Source organism: Taudactylus pleione, unplaced genomic scaffold, assembly GCF_031769625.1.
Source record: "Taudactylus pleione unplaced genomic scaffold, aTauple2 ptg000711l, whole genome shotgun sequence".
Classification (NCBI taxonomy): domain Eukaryota; kingdom Metazoa; phylum Chordata; class Amphibia; order Anura; family Myobatrachidae; genus Taudactylus; species Taudactylus pleione.
Genome location: NW_028285113.1, coordinates 13592725 through 13608007, shown reverse-complemented (window position 1 = coordinate 13608007; position 15283 = coordinate 13592725). Strand labels below are relative to the sequence as shown.

At 43.3% G+C, this 15283-nt stretch overlaps 1 protein-coding gene across 1 annotated transcript in view; it reads right to left on the bottom strand.

Moving 5' to 3' along the window:
* The window catches only part of DDX10 (DEAD-box helicase 10), a 294884-nt gene that overhangs the window by 22928 nt on the left and 256673 nt on the right, over positions 1-15283 (bottom strand). The window contains exon 17 of the mRNA XM_088456683.1: positions 14340-14473. Within this exon, the coding sequence (XP_088312809.1) occupies positions 14340-14473 (134 nt within the window). The remainder of the gene's footprint in view (positions 1-14339; positions 14474-15283) is intronic.

The window sequence follows — 15283 nt, the reverse complement described above, 5'->3', positions numbered from 1 at the left end:
TTTAGAAGATTTGATACATCTCCCTTTAATTACATGGAAGTCTAGCACTTGGGCAGTAACGCATAGCACCCAAAAAGCTGCTTCTACAGATGTCCACATACCTCTAGCCTCCTTGCGCGTTAAACAGCCCTTCTAATCGCACCATATCGTGGCGTGACTCGGTAGCGCTGAGCATCTTTCGTGTAACATTTTACCTTCAAATGTGTCTTATTCACAGTGATGTGAATAGCTAGCACAAGCAGCTTCTGCTGATTAAAATGATATGCAGCATGCCTATGTTTTGTGTGTGACTGCGGGTGTATCTGCATGCAAAATGCTACATTACAGTGTTACAGCCACTGAGACTAACGTAGTGTTTAGCATGCAGATACACCCACAGACGCACAGCATAGGCATGCTGCATATCATTTTAATCAGCAGAAGCTGCATGTGCTATCTATTCGCTTTGATGTGTGAATAGGATGCATTTCAAGGTAAAAAGTTGCAAGAAAGACGCTCGGCGCTACTGAGGCACACGGAGCCTGGAGGATAGGTGTATGTGGACACATCTTTATCATGTGAACCTGCGTTAGACTGACCAAAAAGAATACATCACTTGTTGCTATAGGTCACTGAATTTGTATCAGGTCATTTCATGCATTAACTCAAAGTGACTTTAGAATATTTTTGTTTGTACAGATGATTTTCTGGCATTAATTGTTTGAACGCAAACAACAGAAACATACTTTTTCATTAAAGCACAGAGAACCGCCCCAATGTGACCTCATTCTCTTACATTAATTTCAGATTCCGTTAGTGTTATAGCTTCTGGCCAAAAACAATAAATCTGATTTTAAGAGGGGTGTACGGACTAGAGATAAAGTGCTCCCCAGCCCCACTGTTTATCATTAATACGCTTTCCACTAGAGCTTATAAATGACCTTTAGTTTTATAGTACTTGGAAGATAGTCAGTAAAGAGCATTAATAACGGCTCTTCTGCTGGAGGAATCCCACTGGCGATAATCACAAGAAAGGAAGAGATATACTGTAAGAAAATAGGATTGTTACTGGAAAAAGGTTTTAAGCACTAGCTGATACAACTCATGTTATTCTTCAGACGATAGTAAATTTCTTTCTGAGCGTCTTCAACAGCCTTATATATCGTCCCAACATTTCCTAAGCAATTATTAAGGTAAAATGATGGACTATATATAAACCAAAACACTTTTTTTGTGGAGGAAAAGAGATAATTGGTTTTGTGAAATCACAATCTACTGTAAAACGTCGCCATGAAACTCTTTACAGGGATTTGTGTATAAAAATAAAATAAAATAAAAATCCTTTAGTTCATAGCTACAGTATAAGCTCCAGGCTGAACGGATTATAGCCTGGTTATTCTGATTAGAAAGAGCCACAAAGGTTGAGAGTTTCCCCCCGTGGCTGGCTTACATGGTGCTGGCTGATAAGCTACCCTGGGGCTCTACCATCCCATTTGGGCCCTAGCGCTCTCTCTCGTACCTTAAGGCCCCCCTGTTATAAAGTTGAAAACTTAATATCTTTATTGGTGCACCCCCTGTGTCACTTGAATAAGGCATTTAAACGGGGTTAAATAAAGAGAAGACAGATACATTCTGTGAGTTATTTGTGGGAGTTCACAATTCATTTTATATTAACCATGAGAAGAGAGATGGGGAAGCGTCTATTTCCTATTGGTTGGTGCAGTTATCGCGGCGATTTCTTCAAGGCTAGGTAAGTATCAGGGGAAGCGTATTAATAAAACAAATACAGGGCAAAGGGGGAGGGGCAGCAAAACCTAATTTTGAACATAACGGGGGAGATGTATCAAATCTTCAAAAAGGGAAAATTAACAAAAAGTTTGCTCAAAGCAACTTCTCCAATTTAATGCTCCCCAAAGCTTGATGCATCTCCCCTGGTAACATGCTGAGACTTGTAATTCCATGCAGGAAGATACTGGTGTACTCCCTAAGCACTAAGAATGCCATTAGTCAAAACAGTTATAATGAAACCTGCAAAAAACATGGGAGTATAATTGATGTTCTTGGCACATATTTGACCAATCTTGTGAGCCCATCCACCACGTCAAGGCGAACACAATCAGCTGGGTCCCTAACATTATTAACACATTACAGAGGTGTCCTCATACACTATTGCTGCAGTCGCACCACACTGCTCTTCTGGGCGCGCCAGCTCCCGTGCAATTTTTTTCGCTGGAATGTGCGCCTTAGATGTAACGTCATGCGACAAAACAGCTTCACGAGACTGCACGGATTCATTTGATACGTGACACTTGTATATCTGTGAGCGCCTGAGCCCGAATCTGTATACGAGGTCCTATGAAGCTGCAGGCGCTGCTTTTTTTCACGCCACGTTCCGTCGTGTCTCGTATACAAAGTTAGACTCAGTCGCACACAGATATACAAGTGTCGCCTAGCAAATTCATCTCGTGAAGCGGTTTTGTCGCATCATGTTGCAACTAACATGCAAATTCGAGCGAATAAGATGCTACCCCAACATCGGCGCAGCTCACTCCCTCCAGGTGTCCCGCACCACATGGCGTATTGAGGCTAGGGGGTATATTTACGAAAGTGCAGGTTTTCAGAAGTGGAGATATTGCCCATAGCAACCAGATTTTAGCTATTATCTTCTAGAACAGTGGTGTCAAACTCCGGCCCTCCAGCTGCAGTTGGACTACATATCCCAGCATGCCCTGCCACAGTTTTAGCATGCCCTAATAGCAAAACTCTGGCAGAGCATGCTGGGATGTGTAGTTCCACTGCAGCTGAAGGGCCCGAGTTTGACACCACTGTTCTAGAAGGTGCTAGATAAAAATTAAGTAGAGTTTGATTGGTTGCTGTAGGCACCACGGCAACATCTCCACTTATGTAAACCAGCACTTTAGTAAATATTCCCCTAGGTATATGAGGACACATCTGTGTGTCAATTTATCAAGGACCTGACATAATAGTCCCCCCTAATATCTAAAAAGCAATGAAGGACCTATATTAATGATACAACTGTCCGGAAGTAGATTATTGGATCCGAGCAGAGGTAAGCTGCAGATACGCATAACGTCTTTTACATCAACAACAAAAAATATTCAGGATTAGGGAGCACATCACATGTGATAGCAACATGGTCATCTACCTGGCAGAGTGTAAACGTGGCCTCCAATTTGTAGGGAGTACCACCAGCAAATTAAGTGTGAGGAGTGCTGGGCATATTAGAAACATCCGCAGGGGTTTAGCAACACACAGTCTGTCAAATCATTTTAGAATGACACACAATAATAATCCTACAGGTTTAAGAATAACAGGCATCAAAACAATTACATCTAATTGGAGAGGGGGTGACTTAGAATCCAGATTAAACAAGGAAGAGTTAAAATGGATTTTCACTCAACACACAGAACCCGTGGGGCCTCAACATTGATAATGAAGTCAAGTCGATCATCACTCAACAATAATTAGAGGGTTTACATAAAACTAATAATTTTTGAAACCTAGTAACAGAAAAATATTCACCTTTTATACATTTAATTAAAAACACAGAGAAACATATTACAAAAAGTTTTCCGATCATCTCAAAGCATTCTAGATCAAATAGCTATTATGAGACGTACAAGTGTGACATTATAATTATTTATTTATTAACATTTATCATTTCATATTTATTTCTGTACATCAAGTACATTGACATTAGTTTCAACAACAGTGGGTTAATCCCTTGATATCCAGCTCAATAAGGACCACACCATATTCCACACCAATTTCTTTATATAAAAACACCTAACGCTGCTAGAGCAATCACATTTTGCACAAGGAGTTAGTTATAATGACTGTTTGGAGTCTCAACCACTCCCATCAGTATCATGGGATATGCAGTCTCCCAATAATTCAGCACACGAATGTTTTATGGGTGGATATATCAATTAAGTCCAGCCTATTTATATCAGTACCAGCAGACCACCACATACGTCCCTGAAGAAGGCTAAGAAGCCGCTATGCGTTGGACACAGAAAACTACATTCCCCAGCATACCCTTGACTTCCGGTTCCGCTTCTACACACGCGACTCACCATTCTCAGGGTGACTGAGCATCTGCATGGAAGGCGTAACAAGGCACGCACCATGACCAGCATAATCCGGACCAGTCTCCTCCGTTGTGAGTTGAGCCACCAAACGGCGGTCGGTGGAGGACCACGTGACCTCACGTGAGCGTGGGACTCGGCTGTCCCGCCGTTGTTGGTGATCCAGGCAGCCGAGAAAAGGTGACTTGTCCATCCATCAGAGACACATAGCGGAGAGGAAGACGAGAATCAGGACCACAGGGTAAGTTGTCGGACCGGAGGGCACGGGACGCCACCCCTCCAGAGCGCAACACCTGCAACTTTGTTATTTACTATCCACAGATCGTCCATGACTTTTACTTCTTTCTCCGGTTAGGAGCAAGTGGATATTATTTGGCTAATTTTTCTTTATACATAGGGGACAGTACTCACACCCAGGTCTGTCCCACATCACCTCCAATCAGGAAACCAAACTGTTACTAGCCCCCTATTTCATGCCCACATCCATCCCCCCCAACCTACCCCTGCACCCTACATTTGTTTCTTTTGCCCATCTGCAGTTGCATTAGGGATAAGGAATAAATGTGACTGTCCCGAGAACCTAATCTTTCTGCTGCAACCACAAAAACCTGATAACAATTGTTACAATAAACATAGATTGTTTTGACAATTACTCTGCTACTAGCTTCATTCTCATAGGAATTAGGGGTATATATACTTATTTATCACCAGGCACAAGCAGCTCAAGCGCAGGTACTCGGAAATCATATTTACTCCAAGCTGCAGATAGTATTCATATATTTTCTTTTTCTTCCTTCCAGACAATAAACAAACAGGAAAAATTCATTTTTGGGGCGGGAGTAATGGGGGAAGAAGCCCCCAAAACATAAGTGCACCTGTGCTCCCCAGTCTCTGGTGCTGCCAGCGGCTGAGCACAATTACACTGAAGTCTTCTATAGCTGCATCACAAGAAAAAAAAAAAACGAATTCATTTGAAATCTACCAGATAGAGATTGTATTATCCGCACAAATCACAACTCAATTACACAGTGTCAGACTTTACGGCAAAAGGAGATGATTTATTATCCTATCTCCCAAATTGGACATACGCTTTATGCCCAACAAGTATTTATGGAGAATTGGCTACATTATTCCATATGAAACATGCAGGTGTGATTTGTGTGGTCTTCATGGGCAAATTATATATGTGTCACGGTATAGAAATAAACGTCTGCCATCTGTCTCTGCCTCCCATCCACAGAAGATCACGGGAAGCCGGCAGTGACGACCGAGCGCATTCCTGGCGCCCAGATGACTTTTTACCACATGCTCAAAATGAAAATTTAGGCCAAGTTTACATTTGTAGAAGTGACCTCATAACTGGGTTTTCTGGGAGCGGAAAGTGCTCAGCGTCACATGTGTAACATTTGTAAACCTTGTTGTAACAAACTAAGTAGTTCTGGCTACTAAATTCTACAATGGTGACTTGGGATGGGAGAGGGATGTGAAGGCATTACCCAACTTATATGATACATATAAGCTAACAATTTTATTATTATTTCTTTTCAAATAATATTTTTATATATATATATATATATATATATATATATATATATATATATATATATATATATATATATATATATATATATATATATATATATATATATATATACAGGCCCCAAAAATAATATGGATATTTGTCATTCTGATGACTCTGGACTATTGTGGCAACCAATCACAAGAAGTAAGGAGCAGCGTGGCTTTGGAATGTCCATCTGAGCTCTGTCTGCGCTGTGACATCCATCACATGACATGCTGAGCGCTGTGAGGCTGCACAGCCTCACTTTCTCTGGCAGCCATACTGGTTTGTCCTCAAGACTTAGAAAGATGATAACATGTAGGATTATAGCGAAGACAAATAGCACACTTAAACAGGTACCCAATTTGCTACTTAATGGAAACCATATATATATGTGGGACTGTTGACCTGAGTACCTTTGAAGCGTGCATTATCAAGTTCCTTTATTTTTTGCAGCCTGCCACAATGTTGCTGTGTTGGGATGTAGTCATTAGGTCGACAATAATAATGTCAATACCAAACTGTCAACAGTGATCTCACCATTGTTAAAATGTTGACCGGCAACATGTCGAAACTTCCAGAATGTTGTCATGTGAAATGTCGACACTAGGGTTAGGCTGCGGGACAGAAAGGTTAGGGTTAAGCACTAGGGGGAGGTTAGGGTTAGTCACTAAAGTTAGAGCAGGTATACTCACCGGACCTGCAGCTCCGTCAGAATACTACGGCCGAAGTAACAGTATAGCTGGCAATACACCAGAGCAACTTTCCTCCAACCATCTAACTACTTGGTTAGTTGGAATGAAAATCCGGTAATGCATGGGAGCAAATTACAATCAGCCATTTGTTCCCAAACACTGGAAAACGGACGAAAGCCGTTGTTCAGGCAAGTTGTTTAAATCAAAGGGTTTTAACCAACTTGCCTGAACAACCTTTTTCTAGTTTTGTGGTGTTTGGGAGCAAATTGCTGATTGTCACTTGCTCTCATGTATTCCCGGATTTATATTCCAGCCAACCAACTAGTTGGATGAATGGAGGAAAGTTGCTCTAGTATATGGCCAGCTTAACTTGACCCTCAAGACCTGGAAGACGCTGCTAGAGCGACTGCAGGTTTGGGAGCAGGTAAGTCACCACTGACCCACCAGGATGACATGTCCACATTCAAACATGTCAACATTTCATCAGTGTCTCTACATGAAGAAGTCAGGTGATCTTCTCACTACTTCCATGTTAAACCTGATTACGAATGTTACATTGTTCATTTTTGCTATATAATGTCGTTGTCACCCTCATTTGACTATTACAGCATTCACCTGACATTACATATAACAGCAGAGTATGGATGAGAAATTGTTTTAATTTTTACGTTAAATTAATGTTTCTTCTCTCTAGATTGCTCGATTTGGTCTTGTAATGTTGGTTAGCTGAATTCATGACACAGTGTCCTATAATAGGAAATTATATTTCATGAATTATTACACAGAGATGGAATTTCTGGTACATTTCCTCAGCGGCAACTGCCTTGTGCCACACTTTTATTAATATCTACAACCCCGCGCGGAAACAAAGGTCACTGCCACAAGTAAGCAGGAGAGAGAGAAAACTAATAACGTTTTTGGAATGTAGGCTGTGGCAGTAGGATCACAAATGTGTTAAACAGCAGCTAGAAAAGATAAATAAAATTAAACTGGCATTTGTGCATGCCATGTTTTCCTACAGCAGTGACGCAACAGTCAGAGGGACAAGCTTCTCGTGTGGTAGGTAAAGAGAATTTGAGTGGGTCACTAGTTTCAGTGGGTCACTAAACTGATCGCACGATCACAATCTTCATTTTGTATTGATGGCATTAGGCAATTACTACCTAACAAACATCTGAAATACTAACAAAGTCTACCAACTAATTAATGAAGAAAAACAAAATGAATCTGGGTGAAGAGGAACAGTTTTGGCACTTTCCAGGAGATGTGGGGTGGGCATGTAACAGTACAGTTATATCACAGAACTTTCATCTACTTGTCTAATGTTGTTCCACCTAAGCTAATAATACAGGCCGTGGTTGTTATCGTGTCACCTCTAAACCTTTTAATGCACAGTACTGTGCCCTTGACACCAATTTTCGGGCCTCTGTTCATGAAGTACAATCTCTTAATTGGTACCTACTATAGATGTGTCCTTATGTTGGTCTCAGCGCAACACATATTCAATATAATGGTACAAGATTGTGCGCTCCATTAAGGACACCTCTCACGCTAAGGTTTTGCAGACCTGTAATGTATTTCCACCAAACCAGGTATTCAGACAGGCACTGCTGCTACCGCTGCCCTACTGCTTTCAAAAATGTGCTATATTATATATATATATATATATATAAAAAAAAAACAGGAGTCCGCACTCGCAACCTCCACAGCTAGTCAGGAGTCGGGGTGCTCCCCACTGGTACCATTCCGAGTCCAGGTATAAAGTCACAAAGATTTTATTGCTTACATCACCTTTGTGACTTTATCGTTGCTCTGGTGAGTGCCCCATTGTCTTTGACGAGAGAGAGAGAGAGAGAGAGAGAGAGAGAGAGAGAGAGAGAGACAGTAGATCAGCAGAAAATTACCAAAAAAGTAGCAAAACAACTTAGCAAAAACAAAGCAGAAATCTAGCACATACAAATTACCAGATATTTGTTCTTTGTGTGTTGAGGTTTGTCACGATAAGCTTTGGAGAGAAAAAGTGGCTGGAGATAAAGTACCGACCAATCAGCTCCTGTAATTTTTTCAAACACAGCCTGTAAAGTGACAGTTAGGAGCTGATTGGTTGGTACTTGATCTCCAATCACTTCACCTCTCTCCAAGGCTTAGTACATAGACCCCGTAAATCATTGTACAATATGTATGTGTATTGCACGGTATACGGTTTTTAGGTCCACAGTAAAAAGGTAGACAATGTTTAGGTAGACAATACAAGTTAGACAGGCAAAAGGTTGACAGGGACTAAAGGTCGACAAGTAAGAAGGTCGACAGACACAGAAGGTCGACATGGCCGTTAGGTCGTCACACAAATGGTCGACATTTGGGGGGGGGGTAGGTACTAACAGGAGGGTTAGGCACTTACCCCGAAGGTTAGGGTTAGGCACTAGAAGGGACAGGTAGGGTCAGGCACCAATGGGAGGGTAAGGGTGAAGAATAGGGCTAGAAAAAATAAAATAAAGTGTCGGCCATTTCCGTGTCGGCCTAATGACCACGTCGACCGTTAGTGTGTCGACCTTCAGACCTTGTCGAACTATTGCCTGTCTAACTTGTATTGTCTACCTAAATATTGTCTACCTTTTTATTGTAGACCTAATTATTATTATTACATTTTATTTATAGGGCGTCACAAGTCGTCCGCAGTGCCGAACATACAACACAGGGCACACAGAACATTACTCTACAATACAGTAACCAAAGTATAAACAGAGCATAAGTAACAAATAGCAACACAATTCTCCATACACAGTACAGCTGGGAAGGTGAATGCTGTCATAGAAGTGATAGAGAAGAAGGCTGTGAGACAGTATGGAGGAGGGACCCTGCTCCTAGGAGCTTACAATCTAGGACCTAATGATCCACACCCGTATTGCACCATGATTTTCCACATTTAGCCACATTATGAGGGGAATCCACTTCGCTGCAGGTTTTACCTTGCAGCTTAAGACCTGCGCCAGGAGATTCAAACAGCTGGGTTTACCCCGCGCGTTAAGCTAGAGGTGGACTTTTCCGCTAGGAATAGTCCACGAGAAAAGGCAGCCGTAGGGGGTGTGGGGAAAAGCGATTGATTCCAAACTTTCCGCGGAATCAATGGAATAGTGTGCGCTAACCCCTGGTTTACCACGCACGGAAAATGCTATTTATTGAATAGCATTTCCCTGTGCAGTGCAGGTAATTAGAAGCGGCCAATTTAACTCCTCCCTATTAGTCTTATGTAAATGACAGCAATGGTGACTAGTTTTATTTTTCTTTGATTAATATTTGCTACTTTGCGGCAAACCTCTTTTGCAAATTGCAGGTTTCAAGCGATATCCGGGTGGCGCTGTGCATTATAGTATGAAGAACATGGCGCATCACTGTAACATCATTGTGTTGCGAGATATAAGAGCCTTGGTGTGATGTCAGCAGTGCTAAGTAAGGACAGATCTGCATGCATATGTTGTACATACTGAAAAAAATTCACAAACACCACAGTAAAAGTAGCATACAGTATTGTACGACCACCAGAAATAACTTCCATCTGCTCCATACAGAATCTACACTTCTCGTCTCACTAACTGACAGAGGGCCTGATTCAGTAGTGGACGGAACAGCAAAGCTGCATGCAAGCAGCTTTGCAATTCCAACCTTGCAAATATGCAAATGCAGAAAAAAGGTGTCCGATACCCTCTGCTGCATGTGAGATCCCATAACTGCGACCGAGATCACTGGATTTGGATACCGACACCAGTCGGGTAGGTAGCCTAACCTTTCTCCTACCCCCAATCATTCCTCCCCGCAGCCTAAACCAACCCCCCTCGCGGCTTAACCCTAAAGCAGCCTAAACCAAACCCTCCCCTTAGTGCCTAACCCTCCCCCTAACCCCACTCCTTACCTTCGAGATGCCAGCACCGGAATTCTGACAGTTGTTGGGATTCCGGTGCCGGTATTCCAAGCACCAATGTCCCACTTGTTGGGATTATGACCCTGTTTGATACATCTCCCCCAATACCTTATTTTTGTGCCTTCATTTCTTGCTACCTCTAAAATCCCAATGATATATCACAATGTTTACAAAATTCCTCTTCTTAGTATCCTCAGATAGCATAGTCCTTAGAATGTGGCCATCCATCACCTCATATTAGACCTCCTTATCCATACTGCTTATTTACTGCTCTACTTTCCTCTACTTAACACCTAGGAACTTTCATGTAATAACCTCAACTTATCACTACAAAATAAGAGCTGATAATTATTTTCTTCCAACTGTACCTCTCAAACTACAGTATCTGCACCGACCATCTGGTGATAGGTCACCAAAATCCAGGATCCCCCTCCTCTTCTGCACACATCATACTGATTTAGTACCATACAGCAAATCTCAAACATGCACTAAATGGACTAACGTATGTGAACAGCCAAACATCACACCCATATCTGTGTGTTGAACATCTCATTCCAAAACCACGGTCAGTACTATGGACCAACACAACCATGTACAAACACAATGAGCTCTTCAGTACAACCATTCCATGGTTAACATTTCGCTACAGTAATTGTATTGCTTTATATCTGATTTTATGCATTTGCTAGCAACTGGTGTGGCTACCCATAATCATTAATATGGAATCAGTTACATCTTGGTTGCCATAACAGCCTCCACCCTTCTGGGTAGGCGTCCACTAGATTCTATCACAAGGCTGTGGCCATAACAGGACTAGTGAGGATGGAAATGATTTTGGTCGATAATTCCTGGCTTGTAACGTGTGTTTTCGAGTAATAGTAATCAATGCCATGTTGAAACAGGAGGCATCCAATATTTATTTATTAACATTCACTTGTATAGCACCAGCAGATTAGATTGCGCTTTACAATTGGTAAGAAAACAGTACTAGACCAGTAATAAAACAAGACTGGGTAATGACAGGCCCCATCTATTATTATAAAATAGGACTCTCATCAAAATTAGGTAATCACGCACATTTGTATGATGAGCTAATAGCATCTGTGGTGCAGGTGCACGTCACACATAACATACACAGTGCGGGCCCCCAGCTGCCACTGCCCGCGCAGTGCGCATTAGGGGGTGGATTTATAAAAGGTTGATTTTAAATAGATGAAAAATGATCAACATGGATGTTGTGTTTCTGGGGCTAAAATCACACATTTACTAATACTTTAAACAAATAAAAAATTGTGTTAGTAAATGTGTGATTTTTCCCCGGAAACGCATCATCGATGTTGATCGATTTTCATAGATTTTAAATCGAACAGAATCGATTAAAATTGACCTTTAGTAAATATACCTCTAGGTGTGACATGCACACTTTACTGACAGGAGAGAAGACCACCGGGAACAGGTATGTTAGTATGGTTGCTGAGTGGGCAGGGACAGAGAGACATGCTGAGGGGGCAGGGACAGAGAGACATGCTGAGGGGGCAGGGACAGAGAGACATGCTGAGGGGGCAGGGACAGAGAGAGATGCTGAGGGGGCGGGGACAGAGAGAGATGCTGAGGGGGCGGGGACAGAGAGAGATGCTGAGGGGGCGGGGACAGAGAGAGATGCTGAGGGGGCGGGGACAGAGAGAGATGCTGAGGGGGCGGGGACAGAGAGAGATGCTGAGGGGGCGGGGACAGAGAGAGATGCTGAGGGGGCGGGGACAGAGAGAGATGCTGAGGGGGCGGGGACAGAGAGAGATGCTGAGGGGGCAGGGACAGAGAGAGATGCTGAGGGGGCGGGGACAGAGAGAGATGCTGAGGGGGCAGGGACAGAGAGAGATGCTGAGGGGGCAGGGACAGAGAGAGATGCTGAGGGGGCGGGGACAGAGAGAGATGCTGAGGGGGCGGGGACAGAGAGATGCTGAGGGGCGGGGACAGAGAGAGTTGCTGAGGGGGCAGGGACAGAGAGAGTTGCTGAGGGGGCGGGGACAGAGAGAGATGCTGAGGGGGCGGGGACAGAGAGAGATGCTGAGGGGGCGGGGACAGAGAGAGATGCTGAGGGGGCGGGGACAGAGAGATGCTGAGGGGGCAGGGACAGAGAGAGATGCTGAGGGGGCGGGGACAGAGAGAGATGCTGAGGGGGCAGGGACAGAGAGTGTTGCTGAGTGGGCGTCGCGGCTGAGGTGACCCAGCAGATGCCGGGTTCACTTATTTACTAACATTCATGTAATCTTGCAGGCAGAACCTTCTTACTGCTTTGTCAGTCTGTCGATATTAATATTCTTATTTTATGGCAGTGTTTGTTCCCAATGTGAAGCTCTGCAAATTATGCAGGTGCTATATAAATAAATGTTAATATTTAATTTAAAGCAGGTGTCTTCCAACACCCCAAATGGCATCAAACTGTCTAAAAACCTCACATCCTCAAACCTATGTCACATCAATTAATGCACGGCAGCATCACTGCTTTATGCACCTCTCGGGAAGTACATATTTACCAATAAATCTTTCTTAACTGCCTATACGTCTCACAGAATACGACTGTATTTTAGATAGATAGGGTCTGTGCACAGGCTGCATCTTTAATTCTAGTCGGATGTGATTATAGGAGATCTAGGTGGAAGGAGAAACAAAAGGAAATTGGTAGCAAATTACTTTCACAGATTAGCCTTGAAACATTGCTAATAGACTCCCACTATAATGTTATGACGGAGGGAGTGACGCCAGTGGCTTATGGACAAAGTCTGCAGCAAATCACTCAGCAGGTGTCGAAGACAAAACAAACTGGACATTTAACTTGATTGCTGACAGGCAGGTGCTGCACAATTTGGCAGTGCTGCAGTAACGGGCACATCAACATCAGCACCCATCTGCATTCTATTTAACGTCATGTTACAAGCAATTTTCTCATGAAAAGTACAAAGTATTATTTTTAGACCTAGATGTGCCGGTACTGCGGAAATTAAACATTTATTGTAGAGAGAGGTTTTGATTTTCCAGTCGGGAAAACCTTCCTGTATAAATTAGCTTTTGCATACAGCTCAAACTAAATAAATACGAAGAAACCCCACAAAATAACAAAACTCTAGCTTCAGTGTATCTAAAGACATTTATAGACATATTGGACATTGTTTTGTTACTGGATTAACTCTTTTTTACTGCTATTCTAGATTCCTTGCAGGAAAATATTTGCTGAGAGTTGTTAAAAATGGGTTGGGTACGGGAGGTCGGCGGTCAGAATACTGACAGCGGCACCCTGAGCCAAAATCCCGTCAGGCAGGCAAACCAAACACTCTCCTTCCACAGCCTAACTAACGCCCACCCCCCCTGCAGACAACCCTCACCCTCCCATCCCACGGCCTAACCCTAATCCTCTTGACCCGCAGCCTAACCCTCACCTCCTGCAGCCTAAACCCCAGCAGCCTAACCCTAACCATCTCGCAGCCTAACCCTAACCATCTCGCAGCCTAACCCTAACCGTTCCCTCCCGCAGCCTAACCCTAACCCTTTCCTCCGCCTAACCCTCCCCCTCCGCAATCTATCCCTAACCCTCCCCTCCGCCTAACCCTAACCCTCCTGCAGCCTAACCCTAACCCTTCCCTCCTGCAGCCTAACCCTAACCCTCCTCTCCGCAGCCTAACCCTCTCGCAGCCTAACCCTCCCCTCCCGCAGCGTAACCATAACCCTCCCCTCCCGCAGCGTAACCCTAACCCTCCCCTCCCGCAGCGTAACCCTAACCCTCCCCTCCTGCAGCCTAACCCTAACCCTCCTTGAACTTTTTTGTTTTTTTTCTGCACCCCCGTCCTTCAGTTTTGGCCTGAGCTGCAACCGCCACTGAATGTGCCTATTCGCTGCGGTTTGAAGATAGGTGTATGTGAAAACATTTGTAATACCCAATTAACGTTTGAGTCATTACATATACAAAGACACTTATAGATGTATCTTAAAAAACATAAAAATAAAATAACAAAAAGCTTTAATAATAATCTTGTGTTACCAAAGCATTAAAGACAACAAAGCAACTTGTGACAAACACATACCTTATGCTCTCTTCTATGGACTCTTCATCGTGATCATCCACATCTCTGTATTTGTCAGGGTCAGGGAGAGCGCTGAGGTCCACTTCGTCCTCACTGTCATCACGGTCAAGATAAGCAACAGCTTCCTCCTCTTCCTAGAAAAGACAATAGTTTCCAAATGTTATAAGCTAGGCCTTATACATGACTCTCACATTCCCCATTTTATCTGAGAGATAATGCAGTTAAATCCATGGTGGTCTGTGGCTCTATTAGCCAGAAGTGACATCATCCCGCCCTACCCAATGCTCTACAGACTGTGTAATCCAAGCACAAAATACATCATGTGACCTTCCTTTGGAAAACAGGGACAACATATTCAGTTACACAACGGGATTGGGTTACTTGGATTTTAGCAGCTCACATAGACATTATAATCACACGGGTTGATGTACTGCACACTGCTTACAAAACGACAATTCTACCAACATGCCTATCCATAAGTGTTCCCACATCGGCAATTGGGCAACCAGTGATCAATAACTAGTCATTTCTGGTGAGCTCAGCCTCCAGGCACAATATACCGAACTCGGCCAAAAGATCGTAGTAAAGACGAGCACTGCAAGTGGTTCAGGCTAAAGCTATCAGCTTAAGCGCAGACTGGCAACACTTATTTATCATTTATATATAAGGCGCCACAAAATGTACACAGCGTTGTACAGGGTAACCAAACGAAACATTTCAAATTAATAAGGTATTAGATCTTAAATGCAATACATAGCGGAATAGCATGACAGAAGTACCAAACGTCAATGTTATACCAGACTGGGGAAGAGCAGGTGACTGGGGCATGGGTTGGGCAACTCACTGATGTTAACAGGAGTCACAAGTTAAAATCAGAGATGCTGAAGTGGAGGAGACAGGGTGACACTGTGTGCCTGGGTAGAACAAGAGGGAGGAGGGCCCTG